At 42.8% G+C, this 24,401-nt stretch overlaps 1 protein-coding gene across 1 annotated transcript; it reads right to left on the bottom strand.

Annotated features, from left to right (window-relative positions):
• Nucleotides 1-3,430: 3,430 nt before the first annotated feature.
• On the bottom strand, nt 3,431-7,380 carry LOC307021221 (protein mono-ADP-ribosyltransferase PARP11-like). The gene is made up of 2 exons (XM_079653141.1): nt 6,702-7,380; nt 3,431-6,321 (listed from the first exon to the last, which is right to left on the bottom strand). Exons 1-2 carry the CDS (start codon nt 6,838-6,840, stop codon nt 5,882-5,884), a joined length of 579 nt encoding a protein of 192 aa, XP_079509267.1. The 5' UTR covers nt 6,841-7,380; the 3' UTR covers nt 3,431-5,881.
• Nucleotides 7,381-24,401: the final 17,021 nt, after the last annotated feature.

Raw genomic sequence — 24,401 nt, forward strand, 5'->3', positions numbered from 1 at the left:
TCAACCTTACCAATACCACCCGGGGTGAGGACATTTTTACTGCAGTGGATTCTTACCTCTCATCCCACAAGCTTCCCTATGAGAATTTAGTTGCATGTTGCACAGACGGAGCTGCCTCAATGATGGGGAAAAACAAGGGATTTAACAGTCGCTTGAAAGAAAAGGCCCCACACTGCACAATATTTCACTGTATGATACATCGCCAGGCCCTGAAACTGTCAGAAGACCTCAGCGAAACACTCTCAACTGTTATTAAAATAGTCAATTTCATCAAAGGTCGCCCCACCAACAAGCGTCTATTCGCAGACTTGTGCGAGGATGAAGCGCACCAAACCCTCCTCCTGCACACCGAGGTGCACTGGCTCTCACGCGGCCGAGTGCTGGCACGCTTTGTAGAACTGAAGGAAAAAATTGAAGAGTTTCTACAAACTCGTAACCACGCACTGTCAGAGCAAGTGACTGAGTCATTCTGGATTAAAACAGCATACCTGGCCGACATCTTCAGTCTCTCCAATGAAACAAACAAGCGTCTGCAAGGCGTGGAGTCCAACATTCTCCAATGATGCATTTGTGCGCAAACTGGAGTACAGGGTCGAGGAAATGGAGAGGGGGGAGCTGCAACAGTTTCCACTACTGCTGAAACAATCCCAAAACAATCCTGAAACGGTGCCTGTGTCTGTACGTCGCGAGTTCATCCGCCATATGAACGCACTGCAAACGGAAATGCAATCACGGTTCGCTGACATAGACGAGTATCTCTCCAAGGAATTGTGGGTTTTAGATCCCTTTATTGCCAAAGTTGAGGATGTGGAATACCTGGATTGCGAAGATGAGCTCACCGACATCCAAGCTGACTCGCTGTCAAATAAATACTTCCAGGAAAAAGGATTTAAAAAGTTTGGGATTTTCAAAGGACCAAGCCTCGCTCCAAAGATCACACTGCATGCCACGACCAGGATTATACTCCCATTCAGTACGACATATCAGAAACAGCCTTCAGCGCACTTGTTGCCATCAAAACAAAAGCACGCAACACACTGGACGTTCACAACGACTTTAGACTGGCTGTCACTCACGTTATACCGGACATTCCATCCCTGGCTGCGGGCGTGCAAGCCCAAGGTTCACATTAATGAACCTACTTGAACCTCGTCTTCTCTCTGCTACCTGTTCCATGGCAGACAAGCATTTGATTTACCTGCTTAATATGCCAGTTTTTCATTTTTGTTTTATACAGGCCTATGCAACCATATTACCGTTTATTTATTAGACATAGTATATTCTTTTGAAGTGTCCTGTTCTTCGACATTTGAAATAAATATGATGCATACATTTGCAAGTTAGTAGCTAATAAAAGCATACAAAGACAGAAATTTATCATTTTTTCTTTAATATAAATGTTTCTTCTGCGCGTAAAGTGCCGGTTTCAGTTGGATTATTTGTCACAGTTGCTCCGATCAGATCGGTCTCCTCCATTTTTTAGATTATTTACGATTTTTTAATCCACATAAACAATCGCCAAAATCCGGCTTACTTTGAGCATGTGTTTTAAACAGTTGAATCCCTTTGTTTCCACTTGCGCCGTCCTTTAATTTCTTGATACAGAGGGCATCCAAATTCATTAATCCTGAGTCCAATAACCAACAAAGTCACTCCAATAGTGCTCCTTCATTACGCTTTCATCCTCCTTTAATGAAATACTTCACATTCATCCAGTTTGTGACAGTAGTTGTAGCATTTTTGAGACTTTTAAACTTTCCGCTGTTACCAGGCACGGCTGTCACTACCCGATCTGCCCCCCTACCCGATCTGTACTGCGCATGTGCGAGATGGTCCGCCATACTGGATAACTACATACGGCAACTGTAATAGGACACTTCACACAGTGGCGTTTGGCAAAGCAGAAAAAGAAGACAAAAAAACCGGGAGAGATGAGTTATTGTTATGACAACGTGACTTCACTTTTATTTAACAACTCTTTTTATTGGGTTCTTTTATTTGGGGTTAAGTACATTGTCAGAATAAGTGAGACATAGATTTAACTTCTGTTAGACAGCTATATGCCATACATTTTTGCATACATTCACAGTAAATATTTATTCAGTATGATAACTGCCAAACAGAAGTTAAATCCATTTTATTTTTGTGCTTTGCCAAACGCCACTGTGTCAAGTGTCCTAGTCGGGTTGCCGTACGGAGTTGTCCAGTATGGCAGACCATCTCGCACATGCACAGTACAGATCGGGCAGGGGGGCACATCGGCAACAGCGATAATTAAAGTTTCAAAGTTTTGGGGGGTCGCAAATTCCAACAGGACTCATTTAGGGGGGCCCTGGGTGAAAAAGGTTGGGAACCCCTGCTCTAAGGTACATTTAGAACAGATAAAACATGTGTTATTAATTTGCGATTAATCGCAATTAACTATGGACAATCATGCGATTAAATATTTTAATCGACTGACAGCCCTAGATTCAACACAATGCAAAATAATGACACTTCAATATGGTACGACAGAGGATTTTTGTTTTATTCCTTATATGCAGCAAATCATAAATTAACAAAGAAGTGCATTACATATTTGGTTCTCTCTACTAGTACTGCGCATCCCATCATGCTGTTTCTTTTTTACCTTTTTGTATAACACCTCACAGCTAAACAATTTAAGGATGCATTGCCCATGATTAACAATGTGCAAATAACAACGACCATATTGCAATGCCCATACAGCTGCTGCCTGATGTGCTTAACACTCATTCATAGGCTAACTCACCAGTGAGCAGAACACAGTGGTTTCTATCTGAACAATAAAGAATACAAATAACCTTTCACAAACAGGTATTTCATAACTGCTTACAGTAAGGAAGACATTTAAACTATTAGTGGCAGTCACAGGCTGCTGTAAACTAAACACCACTCTCTCTGACAGAACACCTCACTGAGTGATTAAACTCATTATGTGTCAGGTTTGGGGAAAATAGGACCCAAGTGCAGTTAAAAAATACAAAGAAGGTTTGTTAACAAAAAGCGAGTTTTATTATAAAAAGCCGAAGGCATGAAAAATGACATGGATGGACATCCCGGGGCAAAGCATAATCCATGGAGGGGATCTCGGGCGGACGGCCCGGGGCAAGGCAGAGTTCGAGGAGGGGGTGGAGGGCGGACGGCCCAGGGGCAAGGCAGAGTCCATGGAGGGGGTTTCGGGTGGACGGCCCGGGGGCAAGGCAGAGTTCGAGGAGTCAGGGGGCCGGGCTCGAGGGCGAAGACCAAGGCTGGGGAACTCAGGAGGCCGGGCTTGAGGGCGAAGGCAGCGTCTGGAAGAGTCAGGAGGCCGGGCTCGAGGGCGAAGACCGCGGCACTCAGGGGGCCGGGCTCGAGGGCGAAGGCCGCGGCTGGGGATCTCAGGGGGCCGGGCACAAGGATGGGCAGGAGCTGGTGGAACCCCTGGCGGGACAGGCGTTGGCAGGACACCCAACAGATCAGGGCACGGAGTTGGCAGTACTCCCAACGGAAACCCCAACGCAACAGGACATGGGGTTGGCAGGACCCCCGACGAAACAGGTGTCGGCTGCACCTCCAATGGCACAGGAAATAGGGTTGGCAGGACCCCCGGCAGAAGAGTAGTCAGCGGGGCCTCCAACGGCACAGGATATTGGGTTGGCAGGACCCCCGGCAGAAGAGTAGTCGGCGGGGCCTCCAACGGCACAGAACATAGGGTTGGCAGGATCCCCGGCAGAACAGTAGTCGGCGGGGCCTCCAACAGCACAGGACATAGGGTTGGCAGGACCCCCGTCAGGAGAGTAGTCGGCGGGGCCCCCAACGGGATAGGAGACAGGGTTGACAGGACCCCCGGCAGGAGAGTAGTCGGCGGGGCCCCCAACAGGACAGGACATAGGGTTTGCAGGACCCCCGGCAGAAGAGGAGTCGGCGGGGCATCCAACGGCACAGGACATAGGGTTGGCATGACCCTCGGCAGAAGAGTAGTCAGCGGGACCCCCGGCGGGACAGGACATGGAGTTGGCAGGACCCCCAGCGGAACCTCCAACAGCACTTAAGTAGGGACTTGAGTAAGGACTAGAGAAGGGACTTGAGTAGGGATTGGAGAGGGGACTTGAGATGGAACTCGAGAGGTGACTTGAAAGGTGATTCGAAAGGAGAGTTGAGAGGGAACTCGAGAGGTGACTCGAGAGGGAACTCGAGAGGTGACTCGAGAGGGAACTCGAGAGGAGACTCGAGAGGTGACTTGAGGGGGATCTCGAGAGGAGACTCGAGAGGAGACTCGAGAGGGGACTCGTGAGGGGTCTCGAGAAGAGCTGGCGTCGGCCGGTACGCCGACAGGACTCGGAGAGCTGGCGTCGGCCGGAGAGCCAACAGGAGACGAGGTGCTGGAGTCGGCCGGTACGTCGAGGCACAATCAGACACAGGAGGGAAACTAATGACAGGAAGGCAAACACAGGGAGTAGGATCAGACAAGACACGAGGAGGAAAACATTTCAAAACAAAGGTGGAAAACATAAATCCAAAACCATGACAATATGTCTTACTTGTGTACTTTAAAGCGGCATGGCATCGTTTACAATTTGCGAGCGATTTTTGAAGTTGACCGTTTTTCTTGAAAAATCCGAAGTGTTGCCAAACGTTTGATTTGTAGGTATTTTTCGGTGCGCTGTGTTTCTCTTTCTCCTCGACTTCCATGTTTGTTGATAACTGAGACTCTCGTCCTCCGTAGTGCGAAGCAAAGATCAAAGATCGTCTCTGCTGAGTGCTGACAGGATGAGGGGATATTATATGAATGAATCATTTTTTTACCTATGCAAAGACGCTACAATCGATGCATCGCGAGTTCAACCCAAACTGTAGCCGATGTACACTCTTTCAACCGGTGCACTCGCATCTTTAACGTTTATGCCGGTGCACCGATGCAAATCGGTGAATCTTAACATCCCTAGTATTCACTCTCTGTCCTAAACGGCTTGTTGGAGCTCCTGAGTTCAGGCTGGGTTTCGCTGTGTCTTACTGTCTCAGGCTGAGAAATCCGCGGAGCTGCGGCTGAGAAAAGATAAGGCTGAGTGAGTGTGTGTGTGTGTGAGGAAGTCCATTTGGACCAATCCGCATAGCCGTTACGTCACTTAGCCCCTTACGTCACTCAGACCCAGGAAGAAAAAAATGGAAAAAGAAAAATGTCCAACGAGGCGTTCTGGGGCAGCATAGACAGGTATTTTCTGTGTTAGAGTTGTACTCGCTACAGGGTGTACTTTCAGGGTTTTTGACTGCAGACCGTTTACATGCATAAAAAGCTACATAACACACAAGGGGACGGGTGATAACCGGAAAAGCATGACATGGGACCTTTAAGATAACAATAAACAACGCTTCTTTAATCCAATACAATGACTCCAACTATAAAGGTGTCGGACACCCATTTAAAACTGAGCATGTCAGTGGCACACAGTGACGGCCTGTTACCTGGCTGCCTTTCAGTTTATCCCTCATCACTAGACCAGTTAAAGACTGATGTACCCACTACTCAGTTAGACAGGAAACATGGGGAAAAGCTGTTTTCCAGGTTCTCTGAAGGGTGCTGTTCGGCTGTCATTACTATATCTAATCTATTCCCCAAATGACTCACAGCCCTCTGTACAAACTAAGCTCCTCATCATGCCCTGACTTCATCCCTGTCCTTAAGACATTAACTGAGGGGTAGTTTGTGGAGGTGCTGGGTTCGTATGACGATCTGCTGGGTCGCTATGACGATGTACTGTGTTGGTATGACACTGTATTAGTTTGGTATGTTGATGTGCTATATTGATAACCTGTTACACTGCAATGAAAAAAGGTTTTTGAGCTCTAGTCCCTCCTATTTATAATTGTCCTTCCATTCAATTTAACATTTATTTTCGGTGTCGGTGCTGGTACTGGTGTTGGTGCTGGTGTCTTTGCTGGGAATGGTGCCAGTGCTGGTACTAGTATCTGTGCATGGTACTCGTCTTGGTGCTGGTACTGGTGTTGGTGCTGGTACTGGTTTCGGTGCTGGTGCAGAAGCAGCAACTAAAGAGACCAGTGGGTGCGTGCTCTTGTACTGCAGCAGGTACTCGGGATAGATCTGGTTTGAATCGAACACAACGAAGATTGAAGACTTGATTTCATCGTTGACGCAGCTGTTGTCCAGGTTGATGACCCCCCTGTCTTTGGAAGGAGGTGTGCGGTAGCTGGAGCTCCCTCTGGTGTAGTCCCCCACCAGCACCCGCGACACGAACATGGATTTCACATGAGAGTCCTCGGTGTGGCTGTGGGAGTATTTTGCGTCCCGGGCAAAGTAACTGCCTACGATTGGACAGAGAAGAGAATCAAAATGTTAGTATGTTTATTAACTTTTTCTCAGAATGAAAAATAAAATGTTATTCGCGCGTGACCCTAATCCTCTTGCGTATCCCTGTTTGTCTATATAATTATATCAAATGTACTACCAAACCAATGACAAAAACAAACACTCTTTAATAAAACTAATGGACAGCTATAACAAGGGATATGGGGTACAAAATAGTCTGTGCCTTTAAATGTGTCTGCATGTTCACTGTGATGGTAGGATTTTAGGATAACCTACTGTAAATTACAATCCCATCCTCTTAAGAGCAAACACTTTTTTATTTAATACAACTGCACGTTATGTTATCAAGTCAGGAATGATTACTTCTTCATCTCACCTTGGCCAAAAGCAGTTCCATTAACTCCACACACTCTCCAGTCAAAGTTTTTGTGACAGATGACGGCAACATATTCAGATTTAGTGCCATGAAAAAGCTTCTTTTCTGTCACATTGTGCCCGTTGTTTTTGTCCTTCATCTGTTTGTTCTTCCTTTATTAAAAAAACAAACAAGTTAGACTTCGAATTTAAATCTAGTTGAATGCATGCTAACGTAAAAAGAAAGACTGAGTAACGTTGGGGGTGTGGAAAGATTATGCTATATGTGGACACAGGTCGTTACTCTTTGTACCACTACACACAGAGGTTGCGGTGGAATAGTCCATTTAGCTTAGGAACCTTCCTAACCGAGTGAAATGACCCAGAAGTCCCTCAGTGGCAGCCTTGATAAGTGCCGTTCCAATTCTCTAGATGAAAGGAAAGGAGGTTTCAAACTTCCTTTATAACCTCCTTTAGCTTAGGAACCACTGGACCTCCCTCACCGAAAGGTGAGGAGAAAATGCTGCCCCACAATACCTTGCAGCCGCAGCATTTGCCATCACTCAACAGTCGGCCGTTCATGGAAACAACCGATTATGACCGAGAAATGATATCATGAAAGTTACGGTGCTTATTAAGCATTTTAAAACGTAGGTGGCAACTTACCAAAGTGCTTTGTTTTGAACGTTCATCAGTATTATAATCGAAATATGTTGTATATGTTGTCTCACTGAAACTTGGTTGAGACATGAAGAATATGTCAGCATAAATGAGGCCACTCCACCCAGCCATATCAATACTCATATTGCCCGAGGCACGGGCCGAGGAGGTGGAGTTGCAGCAATCTTTGACTCAAGTTTACTTATCAATACTAAACAAAAATTTAATTATACCTCCTTTGAAAGCCTCATTTTCAGTCTTACGCATCCGACCTGGAAAACTTTGCAGCCAATCTTATTTGTTACAGTGTACCGTGCACCAGGTCCTTATTCAGAATTCTTATCAGAATTCTCTGAGTTTTTATCAGCTTTGGTACTTAAAACAGATAAAGTAATTATCGTAGGTGACTTTAATATTCATGTTGACGATGATAAAAATAGCCTTACTGTTGCATTTAACTCTATATTAGATTCTGTTGGTTTCTGTCAGAGTGTAAATAAACCAACCCACTGCTATAATCACAATCTTGACCTTGTTCTGACTTATGGTATTGAAATTGAGCAACTATTAGTCGAACCGCATAATCCTGCTTTATCCGACCATTTCTTAGTAGCTTTTGAAGTACTGTTACTAGACTACAAAGCATTAGCCAAAAGCTCCTGCAGCAGAAACCTATCTGTTAGTGCTATAGCCAAATTTAAGGAAGAGATTCCACCAATACTTAACTCGATAGCATGTCTGCATGTAGGGGAGGAAACTTATACAAAATGTACACCACCCCAAATTGATCATGTTGTTGATAGTGCTACAGATGCGCTGCGAATAAAATTAGACTCTGTTGCTCCTTTGAAAAAGAAGAAAATAAAACAACATAGATTAGCTCCATGGCATAATGCCGAAACCCGCAAAATAAAGCAAAAGTCGAGACAACTTGAAAGGATATGGCGTTCCACGAAACAAATTATCTAAAGATATATTAACTATGGATGGCATTAATTTGGCCTCCAGTGAGACTGTAAGGAATCTTGGTGTTATATTTGATCAGGATTTATCCTTTAACGCCCACATAAAATCAATTTCAAGGACCGCCTACTTCCATCTACGTAACATTGCAAAAATCAGGCATATCTTGCCTCAAAACGATGCAGAGAAACTAGTCCATGCATTTGTTACTTCAAGGCTGGATTATTGTAACTCCTTATTATCAGGGTGTACCAAGAAGTCAGTCAAATCGCTTCAGCTGATTCAAAATGCTGCAGCTCGTGTACTAACCAGAGTTAGGAAAAGGGACCACATTACTCCTGTTCTGGCTGCCTTACACTGGCTCCCTATAGAACACAGGATAGAATTTAAAATTATTCTTCTCGCCTACAAAGCCCTTAATGGGCAGGCGCCATCTTACCTTAAAGAACTCATTATACCCTATTGTCCTACTAGGGCATTGCGTTCCAAGAATGCAGGGTTGTTGGTTGTTCCTAGAGTCTCTAAAAGTACAATGGGAGCCAGAGCCTTTTCTTATCAAGCTCCACTTTTGTGGAATCAGCTTCCAGTTTGTGTTCGGACGGCAGACACCCTATCCGTTTTTAAGAGTGCGCTTAAGACCTTCCTTTTTGATAAAGCTTATAGTTAGGGCTGATTAGATTCAGCCCCTAGTTTTGCTGATATAGGCTTAGTTTGTCGGGGGACATCTTACTTCTTCCTTCTCTCTGTCTATACCTGTGTACTCTCATGTTCCGATTAACCCAGCTTCCCCAAATTTCTTTCTTTTTGGTGTCTATATACGCCGGGATCCGGAGTCATGGATGATCCTGCGGTCCTGTGTCATGGATTGCGAGTCCTGGATCTTGAGTCGTGGCTGTGGTCCTGGATCATAAGTCCTGGATGGATATACTCATGGATTCATCTTCCTATTATACACACATGCATTTCCAAACATTTGGACTACCTATGTTGCAAATGTATTATCTTTTCAATTTACACACGGCATCTATTGCACGTCTGTCCGTCCTGGGAGAGGGATCCCTCCTCTGTTGCTCTCCCTGAGGTTTCTCCCATTTTTCCCTTTAAACTGGGTTTTCTCTGGAAGTTTTTCCTTGTACGATGTGAGGGTCTAAGGACAGAGGGTGTCGTATTGTCATACTGATATTCTGTACAAACTGTGAAGTCCACTGAGACAAATGTAACATTTGTGATATTGGGCTATATAAATAAACATTGATTGATTGATTGATTGAAAAGAGAAATATGAACGTTAGTTTTTACTGAAATGATCAAATAAAGTCAACATTTCACAGTCTTTACTGAGCTGTGTGGGGTTTGTTCAACTTTTAAAATATGTTTGAATGGTGATATACATAGTGATAGGTGTTAAGGCATAACGTTTATAATAAATACATTTGTATTGATTTTAAGATCTTTTCATAGTTCATACAATCATACATATTGAGATAATTTGTATTAATGTGGACCGGAGGGAGAGGGTGGCGAGCATAAGTTTCACTTTCCTTTTTTATTTCAATTCCAACTTTGATCATGAAGAATATGTTTCTCTGTTGTCCCCGTTCATAAAGCATAAAGCAACAGCATCAGAGCACGGTGCAGAGTCTCTAGATGAGTTTACAGTTGTCCCTCATTCTTCTTAAACATGTTGTAGTCCGCTGTATAGCAAACTGTAGCGGACGCACATTTATGACGTCCGCTGGCGCATCATAAACATGTTGGATAGTGAAAGTGCAGTTGGATTCTCTAAAGTACCGCAGTCTCTTTTCCTAAGTCCTTCTGAATTCTCCTATCCACTATTCCTTAACCCCTTGACGTTTCACACAGAGGTCAAGGGATAGACGATAGGGTTAGGATTTAGGAGCTGATTTTTGGATTATTCGACTGCAACCAGAAAATCTGTTGTGACAGCAGGGTGTGGTTGGAGCGCCGGATGCTGGAGTGATGGGAGTGGCTCAGCCGGAGACCAGACAGCTGATCAGAATCAGGTAATTAGGCTCTCTGTTGTATCTTGTGATCAATAATTGTATGTCCACATCATAGGATTAGGTTTAACTGGTTTTACTTTGTTAACATGCTGCCGGGACTTCCTCGTGGGAACATGTACAACAGGCTCTTTTAATACCAAGAGTGAGTTTGCCCCCTGCTGGACAAATTCAATAACATGTAATAATAACACAAGGTAAGATACCACATTTCCCCCCCTTTAAGCTAACAATATTTCCCGAAGGTGGGGGTATAACATACTCCCGTTGTACAACACTTCGAGGTACTGACATAAATCATTTCACTTTCAACGATTAACATTCTAAACATTTCCTTAAAGCGAGAACAGAGAATTATGCTGCTCTATTAATGGAACATCTCTTGATCCATTTAACAAAGTCTTTCAGGTGGCTGTCTCTCGCGCTCTGATCGTCTCACCACAGGTGTAGCAGGCAAGTCCGGCGGGTCCGGAGTACACAGAATCACTGGCTCACTTGCAGGAGGTCCTTCTTGCTCGATTGTCACTGGAACCACAGTGTCTCTGTTGGAGTCCAGCACCGGCTCTAAGGGCAAGGTGTCTGTCAATCTGCTTCTTACTTGATCCACATGCCGCTTCACAACTTGACCACTTCCAATGATCACTGTATATGACACTGGACCTGATGAGCTCTTGATGACCGCAGGGATCCATTTAGGTCCATAAGAGTAGTTTCTAATGAACACTTTATCCCCAGGTGAGAAACTTCTCAGTTTCCTGTTTGTGTCATGGGACTGTTTCTGTTTTAGTTGTTTTTGCTGCACTCTTGTTTTCACATCTGGCAGGAGCAGGTCAAGTGCAGATCTGAGTCTCCTTGACATCATCAACTCTGCAGGCGACAGGCCTGTGGTCGCGTGAGGTGTGATGCGGTAACTGAACAGAAACCTTGACAGTCTAGTTTGCAATGTTTCACCTTTTATCTTTTTCATCCCCCCCTTGAAGGTTTGGACCGCTCTCTCTGCCAGCCCATTAGAAGACGGGTGAAACGGTGCTGACCTCACATGGCGGATGCCATTTTGTTTCATGAAAGTCTCAAATTCAGAACTTGTAAAACAGGTTCCGTTGTCTGACACCAACATTTTTGGCAGTCCAAAAACACTGAAAATCTGACGCAGCTTTTCAATGGTCACCTGTGATGTACAGTAGCTGACTTCACTGGATAAATATCCATCCATTTTGAGTGAGCGTCCACTATCAGTAGAAACATCTCTCCCAGGAAAGGGCCTGCATAGTCCACATGAATTCTCGTCCAGGGAGACTCCGGCCACTCCCAGGGATGTAATGGTGCTGATGGCGGTGACTTGTGGTGCTTTTGGCACTCCTCACAAGACTGCACTTCATTTTCTACATCCTGCTTCCATCCCCGGCCACCATACATAAGATCTAGCCAGACCTTTCATCTTTGACATGCCGGAATGTGTTTGGTGCAGTACTTTCAATATCTTTTCCCTGCCTTTGTTTGGTACGATGACTCTGGCTCCCCAGAGCACGCAGCCATCCCTCACACTCAGTTCCTCTCTCCTCTGATGATACGGCTTGAGAGGAGCCTCAGTCACTGAAGGCCATCCCGACAGGACATAACCATGAACTTGAGACCATATTACATCCTTAGCTGTCCAGTGTTTTATTTTGGCTGTGTCCACGAGTGTGTCATCCAGAAGGTCAATCATGAGCACTTGTTCTGCGGTCTCACTCTCTCGCACATCTTCCGAGAGCGGCATTCTGCTTAATGCATCCGCATTAGCGTTGTTCTTTCCTGGTTTGTACACAATGTGATACTCATAGGCACTCAGGTGCACCGCCCATCTCTGAACTCTAGGGGAACCCATCTGTGGAATGGGTTTATTTTCGTTGAAGAGAGAGATCAGTGGCTTGTGATCTGTATAGATGGTGAAAGTTCGACCATACAAGTACTTGTGGAATTTCTTGATTCCAAATATAACTGCTAAGCCTTCTTTGTCTAGCTGTGAGTAATTCTTTTCAGCAGGCGCTAGGGTACGCGACATGAACCCCAAAGGACGTTCAGTTCCATCGTCCATTACGTGTGATAAAACAGCGACCACCCCGTAAGGTGACGCATCACATGACATAATTAACTCTCTTTCAGCTGAGTTTAAAAGGGCCTTTGATTTTTTAAAAGCCTCATCCTGTTTCTTTTGCCATGTCCATCACACATCAAGTCGCAGGAGCTCATGCACTGGTGCCAATAGTGTAGCTAAGTTTGGCAGAAATTTGTTATAGTAATTTAGCAAACCTAAGTACGACTTGAGTTCAGTAACATTTGTGGGGTTGGGCGCCTCCATGATGACTTTGACTTTCTTTTCCACAGGGTGAAGTCCCTGTGCGTCCACTCGATGTCCCAGATATTCCACTTCCTCTTCCAGGAAAGTGCACTTGCTCCTTCTCAGACGCAATCCTGCCTCCTCCAACTTTTTCAACACTGTCTCGAGGTTCTGCAGATCTTCTTCCTCATCCACACCGCTCACCAGGATGTCATCTGAATACACTGCCACGAAAGGAATGCCTCGCAGGAGACCTTTCATTGTCCTCTGAAATATAGCTGGGGCTGATGCTACTCGGAAAGGCAGTCTGTTGTACAGATGTAGCGATTCATTTCAGACAGTTTGAAACGCGAGGGCCGTGATTGGTACGTGATCTGCCCTCGCTCAAGGGAAATCCTCCAGCTTGACTTGAGACCGCCCCCGTGATAGATAAATGTAATTATAATGAAGCCAGCTGCAATGGATCAATGATCCACCAGGGGGTGCAGTGGGGTTCCACACTGGAGCTCATGTGAAATAAAGTGAGATACAGTATGCTGGATGTACAGCGGAACTTTGTTAAGATCCATATGTCACGGATATCATACTACTGTGCTAAATAAGAGACATGTAATCATTTACAAAACATCACCATGTTGTTATTGAACAAAATAATTTTGTTATTCGAAAAAAACGAACGGGAGCCCGGCTCTCGATTTTTAATCCTAATTTAATCATCATCTTCACCACGATCATTTATGATTATGTTCGCCGAATTGACATGAAATCACTGACACATATGAATATACTGTATATAACTTCATTAAAACGTTATTAACGTGCCTAAACTCAGTAATTCACGAAAATTATTTATATTTTAATGGAGCCTCGTCGGCAGATCAGAATCCCGACGCGTGAAGGGTGTTATTTTCCCCATGAGGAACAAGTCGCTGCAAATTATCCTGCTTATTACATGGCCACATTCTCAACAAAGTAACGACATGACTCCCAATAATAATTGAAATGCTTTTATGGATTTAGAAAATGTTTTTATTGATTTAAAAAATAGTTGTATGTATTGATTTAAATTGACATGCATCCGCTAAGAAAAATATTCCGTTGTTACCGTTTTTTAAACAGTCGGAATGAAACGGCAGCTCTCAGCTGTGTATTTACACAACTAATGGCCCATCAACCACAGCTCTCTCCCCCCTTACCCCCTGATCTTTCTTCTCCAGCAGCTAAATTAACTGTAGGTTGCTCTGAGTGACAAGTTTACAGTTTGTGACAACACCATAAAAGCTGGTGGGTTGAAAGGAATACGGGAGGTAAAAAGAACTACTTTGTTCTACGACATTAAATACATCAGCAGTGACCCCACTGGGGATTTTTGAAGAGTTTACGTGTCTGAAAAACGATGGTTGTTACCGAGTGGCTGAATAGGACTACAGAAATTGTCGAGGCCGTTGTACGTCATTACGCAGAACACGTTAACACTCCCGCTAAGTTTGTTTCCCCTGTGTTCTGCTTGAAAGCAAGTAGGCCTACCTGCCTATCTTTAGTATCTGTATATCTATATCTGACCATTAGAATCTGTATTTTTGAAATTGTCGTTTGTAACACAGTAGTTTTACAAATTATAGAATAATTCATTACCAGTGTTTTCCAATTTTACTCAGCAGTTCGTTTCGTTAGCTAACGTTAGCTAAAGCTAGCGCTACTAGTTAGCTACGCAATGGTTTGTTGCTTTGCTCCGGGTTGCAGCCACAGGTCTTCGCATGAAACGTGCTTGTTCTATCGTTTCCCGGCCAATGTTTTCCAAAGGAGAGTCTGGATTCGTGCCATGAGGTAAGCTGACGTTACATTTTTGTCCATGTCATGGTGAAATGTAAATGATGGGTAGTGACTGTATCGCCGTTTTAGAGATGGCGCTGCTGAAAAGACCGCAACATAAGTAAAGATAATGAATACATCCTATTAAAACCTGTGTGGCTTATATGATGAGTCTAATTAGTACAAGCAGCATAACGTTTCACCATGTAACTAAAGATTGTAGTCAGGGAAATCAGTTTGACATATTGAACTAATAACAAATCACCTCTGGCTGGCAGAGAACTCTCTGCTCCAAAGCTTCTCTTGGACGAAAAATCACATGTACATTTTATATTTATATTCAATTTAATATTCCATCCCTCACATACTTTTGTATATATAATAACTTATATTTAGTTTTTCTTGTTATGCTACTTCAACACAAACATTTCCCAAATTGGGATCAATACAGTAATATCTTATCTTAATTAATTAAGAAATATAACTATTATAATTAGTGTAGCAGCTGACACCTATTTTCAATATGGATTAATCTACCATTTATTTCTTTAGTTCAATTTTGATCTATAAAAATGTCAAAATAGTGAAAATGTTCACGGGACTTATCAAAGTGCAAGGTTATACCTTTAGATGTTTTGTTTTAGCCTATGTACTGTATGTCTTAATGCTCTTACAGTATATGTGACGGTGTGACTTCCATGAAACTAATATGTTATATCTTCCAACAGACGAGCTGACAGGAAACTTAACACTCTAACAACCACAACATTGCAAAGGCGAGTAAATGTAAATTAAAAACAATTCACCATTTTTTTATTTCTTCTTCCTTGCAGTGAGGTGAAGCTGACCTTGTACTTGGTGCCAGTAAGGATGTTCCTAACGCAGGCTGAATGTTTCTCCTTCCTTACTGACACAGAAGCCCTTGATTTGCAATGCTTCACTAATTGTCATTTCCCTGGCTCCGTAGGGACACTTTACCTCCAGCACAGCGGAAGACCCTACCAGACCATCTGGAGATGCCCCCAACATTCCTGATAGGGAGAGCCACAAATCTGACTCATGGACCTGCATCTGGGTTGCAGTGGTGAATGCCCTGACGCTAGGGTGGCCATTTCCATAACACCAAAAAGGAGGACACTTTGGGATTATCTTTTAGTTTTTATCCTGGCTTCACTGAATCCTTCACACTCAAAACACAATAAGACTCTAGTGTACTAACCACAAGTTGAATGTCTATTTACGATACTTTTGCCCTTTCCTGGCTGCTTCCAAGAGTTTTTTGTTTGTAAGGAGTCTCTGGTACATGTCTGTGCACTCAAATGTGAAGTTGACACAAATTTGCAGCTCTGCCTTGACACTGTCCACATCCAGACGATTCCTCTCATTTCTCCATGCTGAGGTCATCATTGAGAACACACGTTCTGTATGTGCATTGCTACATGGGATGGAGAAGATGTAGGCGCTGATCTTCCTCAGATTCACAAGTGGGACTTCTGCTTTGGAAAACAGTTTCAGATACCGCTCCTCACTGTGGCATCCTTCCATTTCTGAAGAGCTGAGAATAGCTTCCACCATGCCATATTCCTCATAGAGTCCATCCATGTCAATGTCTTTCAGGCTGCAGGCTTGGACTGCATCACTGTATTCTCCATAGGACACAGCAGTTGTGAGGCCAAGCTTTGACACTTTACTATGAAAGCTGTTCTCAGAGAAGTCATACCTTTCACTCACGTATTTCTTGGCTCTTTCATAGAAAACAAGAAAATCAGCCTCACATTTCTTAGCCAGATCAGGGGTTAGCTGCTTGAGTTTGTTGTTCACAGCAAAGCCAAAAAATGTGTCCTTTAACCTTCTCTCAAGTTTCCCTTTCAGTTCAGTCATTACCTTAAACACAGAGGTTATGCTGAATGATTTGGCCTCAAGTGCTTCAATGCAGTCTGAAAACACTTTCAGAATGTGACTGAGGAAGAGAAAATACATCTCAGATACTTCGTTGCCATCCTCTCCAAAGCATTTCCACAAAATCTTGGAGCATTCCTCCTCACCTAGACTCTGAAAGTAGCTGGTCAGGGGTCTCCAACACTTCAGGATTCTGTCAATAGATGGCAGCAGAGACAACCATCGCGTGACAACGTGCCGCAGCAGATTGCATTCCTCCACTTCCACAAACTCGCAGAATTCCTTCAACTGCGCCGTTCTGCTAGCTGAGATGCTAAAATGGCTATACACCTTAAGCACAACATTTTCAATGTCAATATCCAAGTTGCTTGCTGCATATCTGGTTGCATTGTGCAGAATATGGGCTAAACAGTTTGCAGCGAGCACGTCTTTTTGAGCCTGTTTCAGTTTCTGATAAACACTGTTGTGTTTTCCATAGTTAACGCTGGCGTTGTCTGCTGCATATGCTGAAATTTTTTTCACATCTAGTCCAGACATCTCCAGTTTAGATAGCAGGTGATTTGTTATAGCTTCCGACTTTTCGTTGCTATCACTGTAAAAATCCAACAGTGCATGTTGCACGCCCTCCTCAAAGTGAAAATATCTCAGTACAATGGGGAAACACTTGATCGTACCTTTGTTTGATGCATCACTTGCCACTGAATAATGCAGTTCATTTTCTTTTATGTAATCCACATGCGTCTGGACAGAGTAGGGTGCTAGGATATTTTCGCACAAAGCTTTGGCTTTTGTTTTTCCACAGGTCATCCCTTTTGCTATTGATGAGTCGTTGTAGATTGTGCGATCAACTTTTATTCCACAGTCTACACTCCTGTATGACTGGTGATGCTTGACGGCATGATAAACTTTACAAAGTTCTGCTGCGGAGATTTTGTCATCTTGAGGCGATGAAGCTTCACGGAAAAACGATAAAAGTGAAGAGGCACCTGCGCTTTGATCGTTGCTTTTGTGCTTATCTGTGTTAGCATGTCTGTCGACAGCACCTTTTCCTTTGCTACTTACGTCCACATCGCAACGACACAACGTGCAAAAAGCATGGAAGTCGTCCTTTCGGCTTTTTGTGAGGAATCCATGCTCTTTCGACCATTCAGGATTAAATGAAGTCTTTCGTTTCGCCATTTCTGCGGTTTAACCTACCACTAACTAGGCGGAGTTGGCTCATGAGCTAGTCTGCTAGCGCTAACGTCACTCTGTGCCACAGTGCCATGCCGTGAACGTGACGTCATGAAGCACATGGCTAATTGTTTACGTTTATTAACCAATGAAATACAAGATATTTATTTGACATCACATTCAGCCAATCATTTGTAAGACCACAAGTCTTACAGGGATATATACTTACACATAACTTATTTTTTGTATTTCTTTGTATAATTGTCTATTTTTTTTTAATACCTTAAAAGTATAAAATGGGGATCACCTCAAAAGGAGGACAAATGAGCGTCCGGCTCAAGGCTGCGCCGGCAGACGGACACAGACATTGAAAACCGGACTGTCCGACCTAAAACCGGACGGATGGCCACCCTACCTGACGCCCTCACATTCATTCATAGTCCCCCACTGTACAGACAAAACGCCATCAAGGGCCTGTTGTTGCCCTAGCACCCTGGCAATAAGGGAAGCAGTCACACGCTTTGACCTCAGGACAGCTCCAAAGTTGCTGGCAGTCAACCTTCCTTTCCTGAACAAATGCCGGTTTGGGTTGGTTCGCTGACCAGTGGTAGCCACCTGAATTGCCCTCGGTTGCTCTTCAGACAATGCCATGCTTGCCACACTTGCCTCAGGTCCCTGATGCCCAACAGATTTGATAATTTCAGGAACAGTAACTGTTTCCAAGCTGTAGTGTTCCTCTTCTGGCTCTTGGGAGAGAAGCCAAGAAATTCCTGAGAACCTGCCCCCGAGTCTGTCCCTCAGCCAGTCACGATCTTCGGAGGTGGGCTCTCTTGTCAGCGGGTTGAATTAGTTATTGGTTTCAACAGTCACATTAAAACAGTTACTAAATCAGCTTACTATCACCTAAAGAAAATATCTAGGATTAAAAGACTAATGTCACAGCAGGATTTGGGAAAACATGTCCATACTTTTATCTTCAGTAGACTGGACGACTGCAATGGTGTCTTCACAGGTCTCACTAAAAAATCTATTAGAAAGCTTCAGCTGATTCAGAACGCTGCTGCTCGAGTCCTCACTAACACTAAGAAAGTGGATCACATCGCTCCTGTTCTGAAATCTTTACACTGGCTTCCTGTGTGTCAAAGAATATATTTCAAAAAATACTGCTGCTGGTTTATAAAGCACTGAATGGTTTAGGCCCAAAATACATTTCTGACCTCCTGCTAAATGATGAACCATCCAGATCTCTCAGGTCTTCAGGGACGGGTAGGCTTTCTGTCCCCAGAGTCAGAACTATACATGGTAAAGCAGCGTACAGTTATTAGGCTCCATATATCTGGAACAAACTCCCAGAAACCTGCAAGTCCGCTGCAACTCTGACTACTTTTAAATCCAGGCTGAAGACTTTTCTTTTTGTCGCTGCTTTTAATTGAACTATTCATATCTTAGACTGCACTGTAATTTTTATCCATGTATTTTTTCTTTTAATGTTTATTTTATTAGCTTTTCTTTTTAATGACTGATTTTAAATGCCATTTTCTTAATGTCTTTCATTTTTTGTAAAGCACTTTGAATTGCCTTGTGTTGAAAAGTGCTATATAAATAAACTTGCCTTGCCTTGCCTAATAAAGATTTCATGTGACACATACAATTGATTTGTTGATGAGAATTAATGTGAATAAATTAACTCTAGGTTAACGGTACTCTTGCTATCACTACTCACCGACACTATAAACCTTGTCCCTCATGCTAGCCCTGACAACACCGGTAAGCACACCTTCATCTAGGCTGCACTGTTACCTGTCCTGACTTGTAGTGGTTCTATCCTCTGTCTACACTCTTCTTGTCATCTTCGTAAAACGATATCAGACTGGTAATTGACACAGCCATGACTTCTAGTTAAATTCAGTGTGGCTAAAATGAAAAGCTTTGTTAAAATATGCAAGCACGCGAAAGCCAAATTCAGCTTTATTGTCAAAAGTTCTACATGTGTTATACATCCAGAAATATTGAAATATCGTTTCCCAGTGTGACATGTAACAAAAAGGGCCTAGATAAACGTGGTATACATTAAACAAAACAAAAAGGGCCTAGATAACCGGGGTATACAGTTTAAAATGTTAATAATATATTTAAAGTGTTCAAAGTGCAGTTTCAGTGCAAGTCAGTTGAAACGATCTTAAGTTGGCGTGACGTTGAAGTCGTGCGACCCTGCTGCTGTACTGGCTTGTAGTTCGTTTATAGCATAACGTTAGCATTTCGCTTTTGGCGACTAGATTTATGATTCAGAAATTATAAAAGTAGGGTTGACATGTGGAGATTATCCGGCTGAACAAAACGTGATCCCTCTCTTAAATGTGTGTCAACCACAGACCTTATTTCGAGCTATTTTCCAAAATCCCATGGAGAATTTGCATTGGTTTTTCAAGAAGGAACCGGAAGAAGTTTACTTCCGGGTTTTACGACGTGTCACTGCGGTTCAGTATGGGAGAATCTGCATCCAGTCCTGTCATCAAAAAACACAATACACCTTTCAGTTCAATTATTTGTTTAAATATTAAATATAGATTTGTTATGGAAAATAATAAAAATGTAACAACAATGCATTTAATTAGACCAAAAGGACATATTATTGTTGCATTGTCTGGCTAGTGCGGAAGGGTCGGAGTTCACATTAAATTGACATTATATCCACCATCTGAAAAAATATCACATGTTTTTCTACAGCCATTTTTGCCGGCGTGTTTTTCTTTATGATTCTACTTGTGATAGTCGGACATGACAATCTGTGCAGCCCATGTATTGATTCCATCCGATAACTGCTATGATACAAAACAACAGGAAAACGTCTGCCTCTTCTTCCCAATGATCAATAACAGCAATAACAGGTAATGGCGCAGTGGCTTGGGAACCGGAAGGTTACCGGTTCAAGTCCCCGAAAGACCAAGTGTTACAAGTGCTACAAGAGGTGTCCCTGAGTAAGGCACTGTTCCCTACACTGCTCCCTGGGCGCCCTACATAATGGCAGCCCACTACAACTACCACTTGGATGGGTTAAATGCAGAATGTAAATTTCCCCTCTGTGGGACGATTAAGGGTATATCAAATACAACATTTAAAAAATTGTCATTAAAGTAAGATAAAAATAAACAGAATCACACTAGGCCTGGTTATTGTTGCCTTACTTTATAAAGTGTGTAGTCGCGTTCTAGTTTTATTTGCCGTACTCGCCATTAACTGTTATTGCTCAGGTTAATCTCGCCCCCTTCCAACGTAAGCGTGAAGTATTGGTTCTTGCCGGGCAACCGAGTGGGGCCAGATAAGAATCGGTTTTCGGTGCTTAGAGCCGGCTCCGCTGCAGTGGAAACAGGAAAAATCTGACCTAAATCGGGCTCTAGCCCGGAACCGGCCCTGGAACAGTCTCTCCTATGTCCAATGAACAGAACAAAAAAAGGACCATGGGATTTCGTTTTTATTCTTTTAAACTAACAGCAAGAGATGCTGAATGTGTTGATGTCAGCCGTCTGCTGAACTACTGTAACAAAAACCACAACTCTGGGAATAGGATTTATAACAGGAAATATTGCGGTATATGTACATATTCATGTTTCTGTTCAGAGCTTCTCTTGGTAAGGGCATTTATATATATCACGCATACTTTATTAATTTTGGATACAAAACAGCTGACAGATGACCCGGAAATGCTGATATTGATGGCCCCAGAATCAGGGGCGTCGTAGTGGGGGGACAAGTGGGACTGACTACCCAGGGCCCAGATGTGGGGAGGGCCCTTGAAAGGCATGGAATTAGAAGGTTTTTTTTTTGTAGATAGTGTCATAACTCAAATTAAACTAGCTCAATAAAATCGGTTGACTGACTGCATTTTGTATCCAAAAACAAATGGGGAAAGCTCTGTGGGGCCCTTCTCACCCCTCACAAAAGGAGGAAAATTGTTTATTCTTCCCCCCCGCACTACGATTCGTCTCGTTATCATTAAGCCCCGCTTCCCAGCCGCTGCGTCTCAGCGGCTCTCGGCTCTGTCACATGAGCTCAGGAGGGAAAACAACACTCTGGTTCCGGCTTTTAGCACATTTTACAACTTTTAGGATTTAATTTGATAAATAAGGGCTATTCAAGTGTCCGTACTGGAAAGTTGATTTACCTCAAAAAACATAAGATTTACGGACGTCTCTTTCCCAATGTAGTTCAATGAGAAAAAGTATTTTTGGGCCCCGTGGCATGTAATTCCACCGTTTGGCCACTACGAAAATTTGCTTCAGCGACTGGCACACTTCCTGAGGGGCTTGCTCTGATAATTCAAAGAAGAAGCTTGTCAGCTAATGATTTTGCTAACAAGAAGACCCGCCACTGGGCATTTACTGGGGAATGAACTTCAATATCATGACTGTCAGCATCAGTTCCATAACATACATTCAAGTTTGAAGTAAGACATTCTTCATATTTGTGCAATAACTTCAAGATCAATCATATTATCCAAAGCATAACTTGTAACGTTTTTTCAGCTTTCTAAAGTTTTAATTATTGCTTTTTTGCCTATATGCTTTCTGATTTTTTGTGTGTTATTGTTTATGCAAATAAACATGACTAGTGAAGTCTTGTTGAGTTGTCTTTTATTATGCAGTATAGTAAGCACTTTCTCAATGTAGTGGTTAGAAAACTAAGATGGTGTTTAGTTTTGTCTTATACCATGGGAATGAGAAATACTTAAATGAACATGGATAGAGTTCCATTAAGCATGATATTCCAAACAAACCTAATTTAACCATAGTCATAGCCATGGGAACATGTTTCAAATGGGGGGTGCTGTGGGGATGACACCAGGGCCGGTTTTCACCAATTTGCTGCCCTGGGCAAGATTTTAGCTGGCAATGAAAAACCTCTACAAAAGACCAATACACTACAAACAGAGAAACGTATTGATATGGTGGACAGCTTATATAAAAAGGCTTCAAATGTATTTAGTATTGCCTGAACATGTTTTAATTGGGGGGTGGACTTCACATCCTCTAGGGGGGTCCGGGGGTGCCCCCCCGGGAAGTTTTTTTTTAACATTTTAAAGTAAAATGCTTCAATCTGGTGCACTTTGAGCGCCCAAACTAGAGACTGATCTAGGGAATACAACTCTAAAACACCCATATGAAAAAGATCGGTATAGGGCCCAGAGTTTTGTGCTACGCCCCTGCCCAGAATGCCGAGGCCGGATTAACCATATGGGCAACCTGGAAAAGTGCCCAGGGGCCCTTGAGCAAAGAGGGCCCTCAGTGACAAGATTAAAAAACAAAAAAAAGTTTTATTTTTTTTATTTTTTTGTCTTTTCTTTTTCGGGCTCAATCTCACTCATCATACATTCTTTTAAATGACACTCACTCTTCACCATAAATAACACAGCTTTTCTATAGGGTGAAATTAATATATTTTCTAAACAGTACAGAGACGCTGTACTGTAGGTCTCACTATGTATGCGCTCAACTTTATTACTACGCAGCGGCGGTGTATAGCCGAATCACAGCCCCACCCTCACTCATGTCACATTTGGTCACGTGAGCTGAAAAACGGCCAGCAGGGCTGCAAAAAGAAAGAAAAATAAGAGAGAGTGGCGGCTGCATTAAAAAATGTCCCAACAATAAAGCGCTCAGTGCCCAGGGGCACCTGGAGGTACTAATCCGGCCTTGCAGAATGCACAGCGCTTCCCATTCCCTATGGATGCCAATACATCTAAACACTTGATCTTTATTGCTACTTTATTAAAGTAAAGTATAGATAAACTGCAATTATTGCTCTTTAGAAGTGCTGGAACATGGATGTGGTTGCCTCAGAGAATAGCTAGCTAACTTATTCCCCCCTGAAAGAACTTGAGCTAAACTAAACTGCAGAAGGAATTAGCTAGGCACCATATTTAGCTTGTAGACATATCATTAACCTTATAAGCTATTTTCACAAAATCTCAGATAAGACTTAAGTTTCAGTATTCTAACTTGAAATCAATTCACTATTCTTGAATAAAGGGAAGAAGGGGGAAAAAAGCGAAGAGTAGCCTAAAGAAAAACAGGTAATTAAATTATGCGAACACATCACATTAATAATAACCCTGAACAACCCTGTGGTCGTTTCTCTGTTAGTTGAATCGCTTTAACAACACTGGGAAATAATGTTATTTAGGAAATCAACAATTAAAAACACTGAGACATGTATGTGGGGGTGCAGGGCAGGCCTCTCCAAGTGTCTGCCCAGCAGTCATATGACACACCCGGCCGACTGTGTTTACCTACCTGACATTGTGAGGCTGTAAATTGTACGTTATTCCAGATGCATGGGAATATGTATTAATTTGCCTTTCAATATAATAAATATATCAATCAATATATCTTGCCTTCATTGTCTTTTAAAATAAAATCGCCTTACCTTACCTTATCTTACTGAAGTGAAGGGTATTTATGTCTCCTTAAATCACCTTTTAAATGTACTTCTTATAACATGGTGTTGCATATCAAAATGTTCATTCTCTGGTCTTGCTAGAAATGCAAAGTCACTCCTCACCTTAGAGCACTGTCTTATGAGATACTTAGCTTAGAAATCAGATTTTTGGAAAACTTAAAAACTCTTGTGAAAACACAGATGTACTATGATGTAGATGAAAAGTTCCAAGGGGACCAAGTATTAATTTTCCTTTGAATATAATCAATAAATCAAACAATATAAAATATATATATATAAAAAATACAATTGCCTTACCCTTTTCCTTAACCCTCTGGAGTGTGAAGTGAAGGGTATTTTCTCAATTTTTAGATGTCTCCTTCAATCAACTTTTAAATGTACTTCTTATAACATGGCATGGTGTTACATGTCAAAATGT

This window comes from Notothenia rossii (genome assembly GCF_949606895.1).
Source record: "Notothenia rossii genome assembly, chromosome: 10".
Classification (NCBI taxonomy): domain Eukaryota; kingdom Metazoa; phylum Chordata; class Actinopteri; order Perciformes; family Nototheniidae; genus Notothenia; species Notothenia rossii.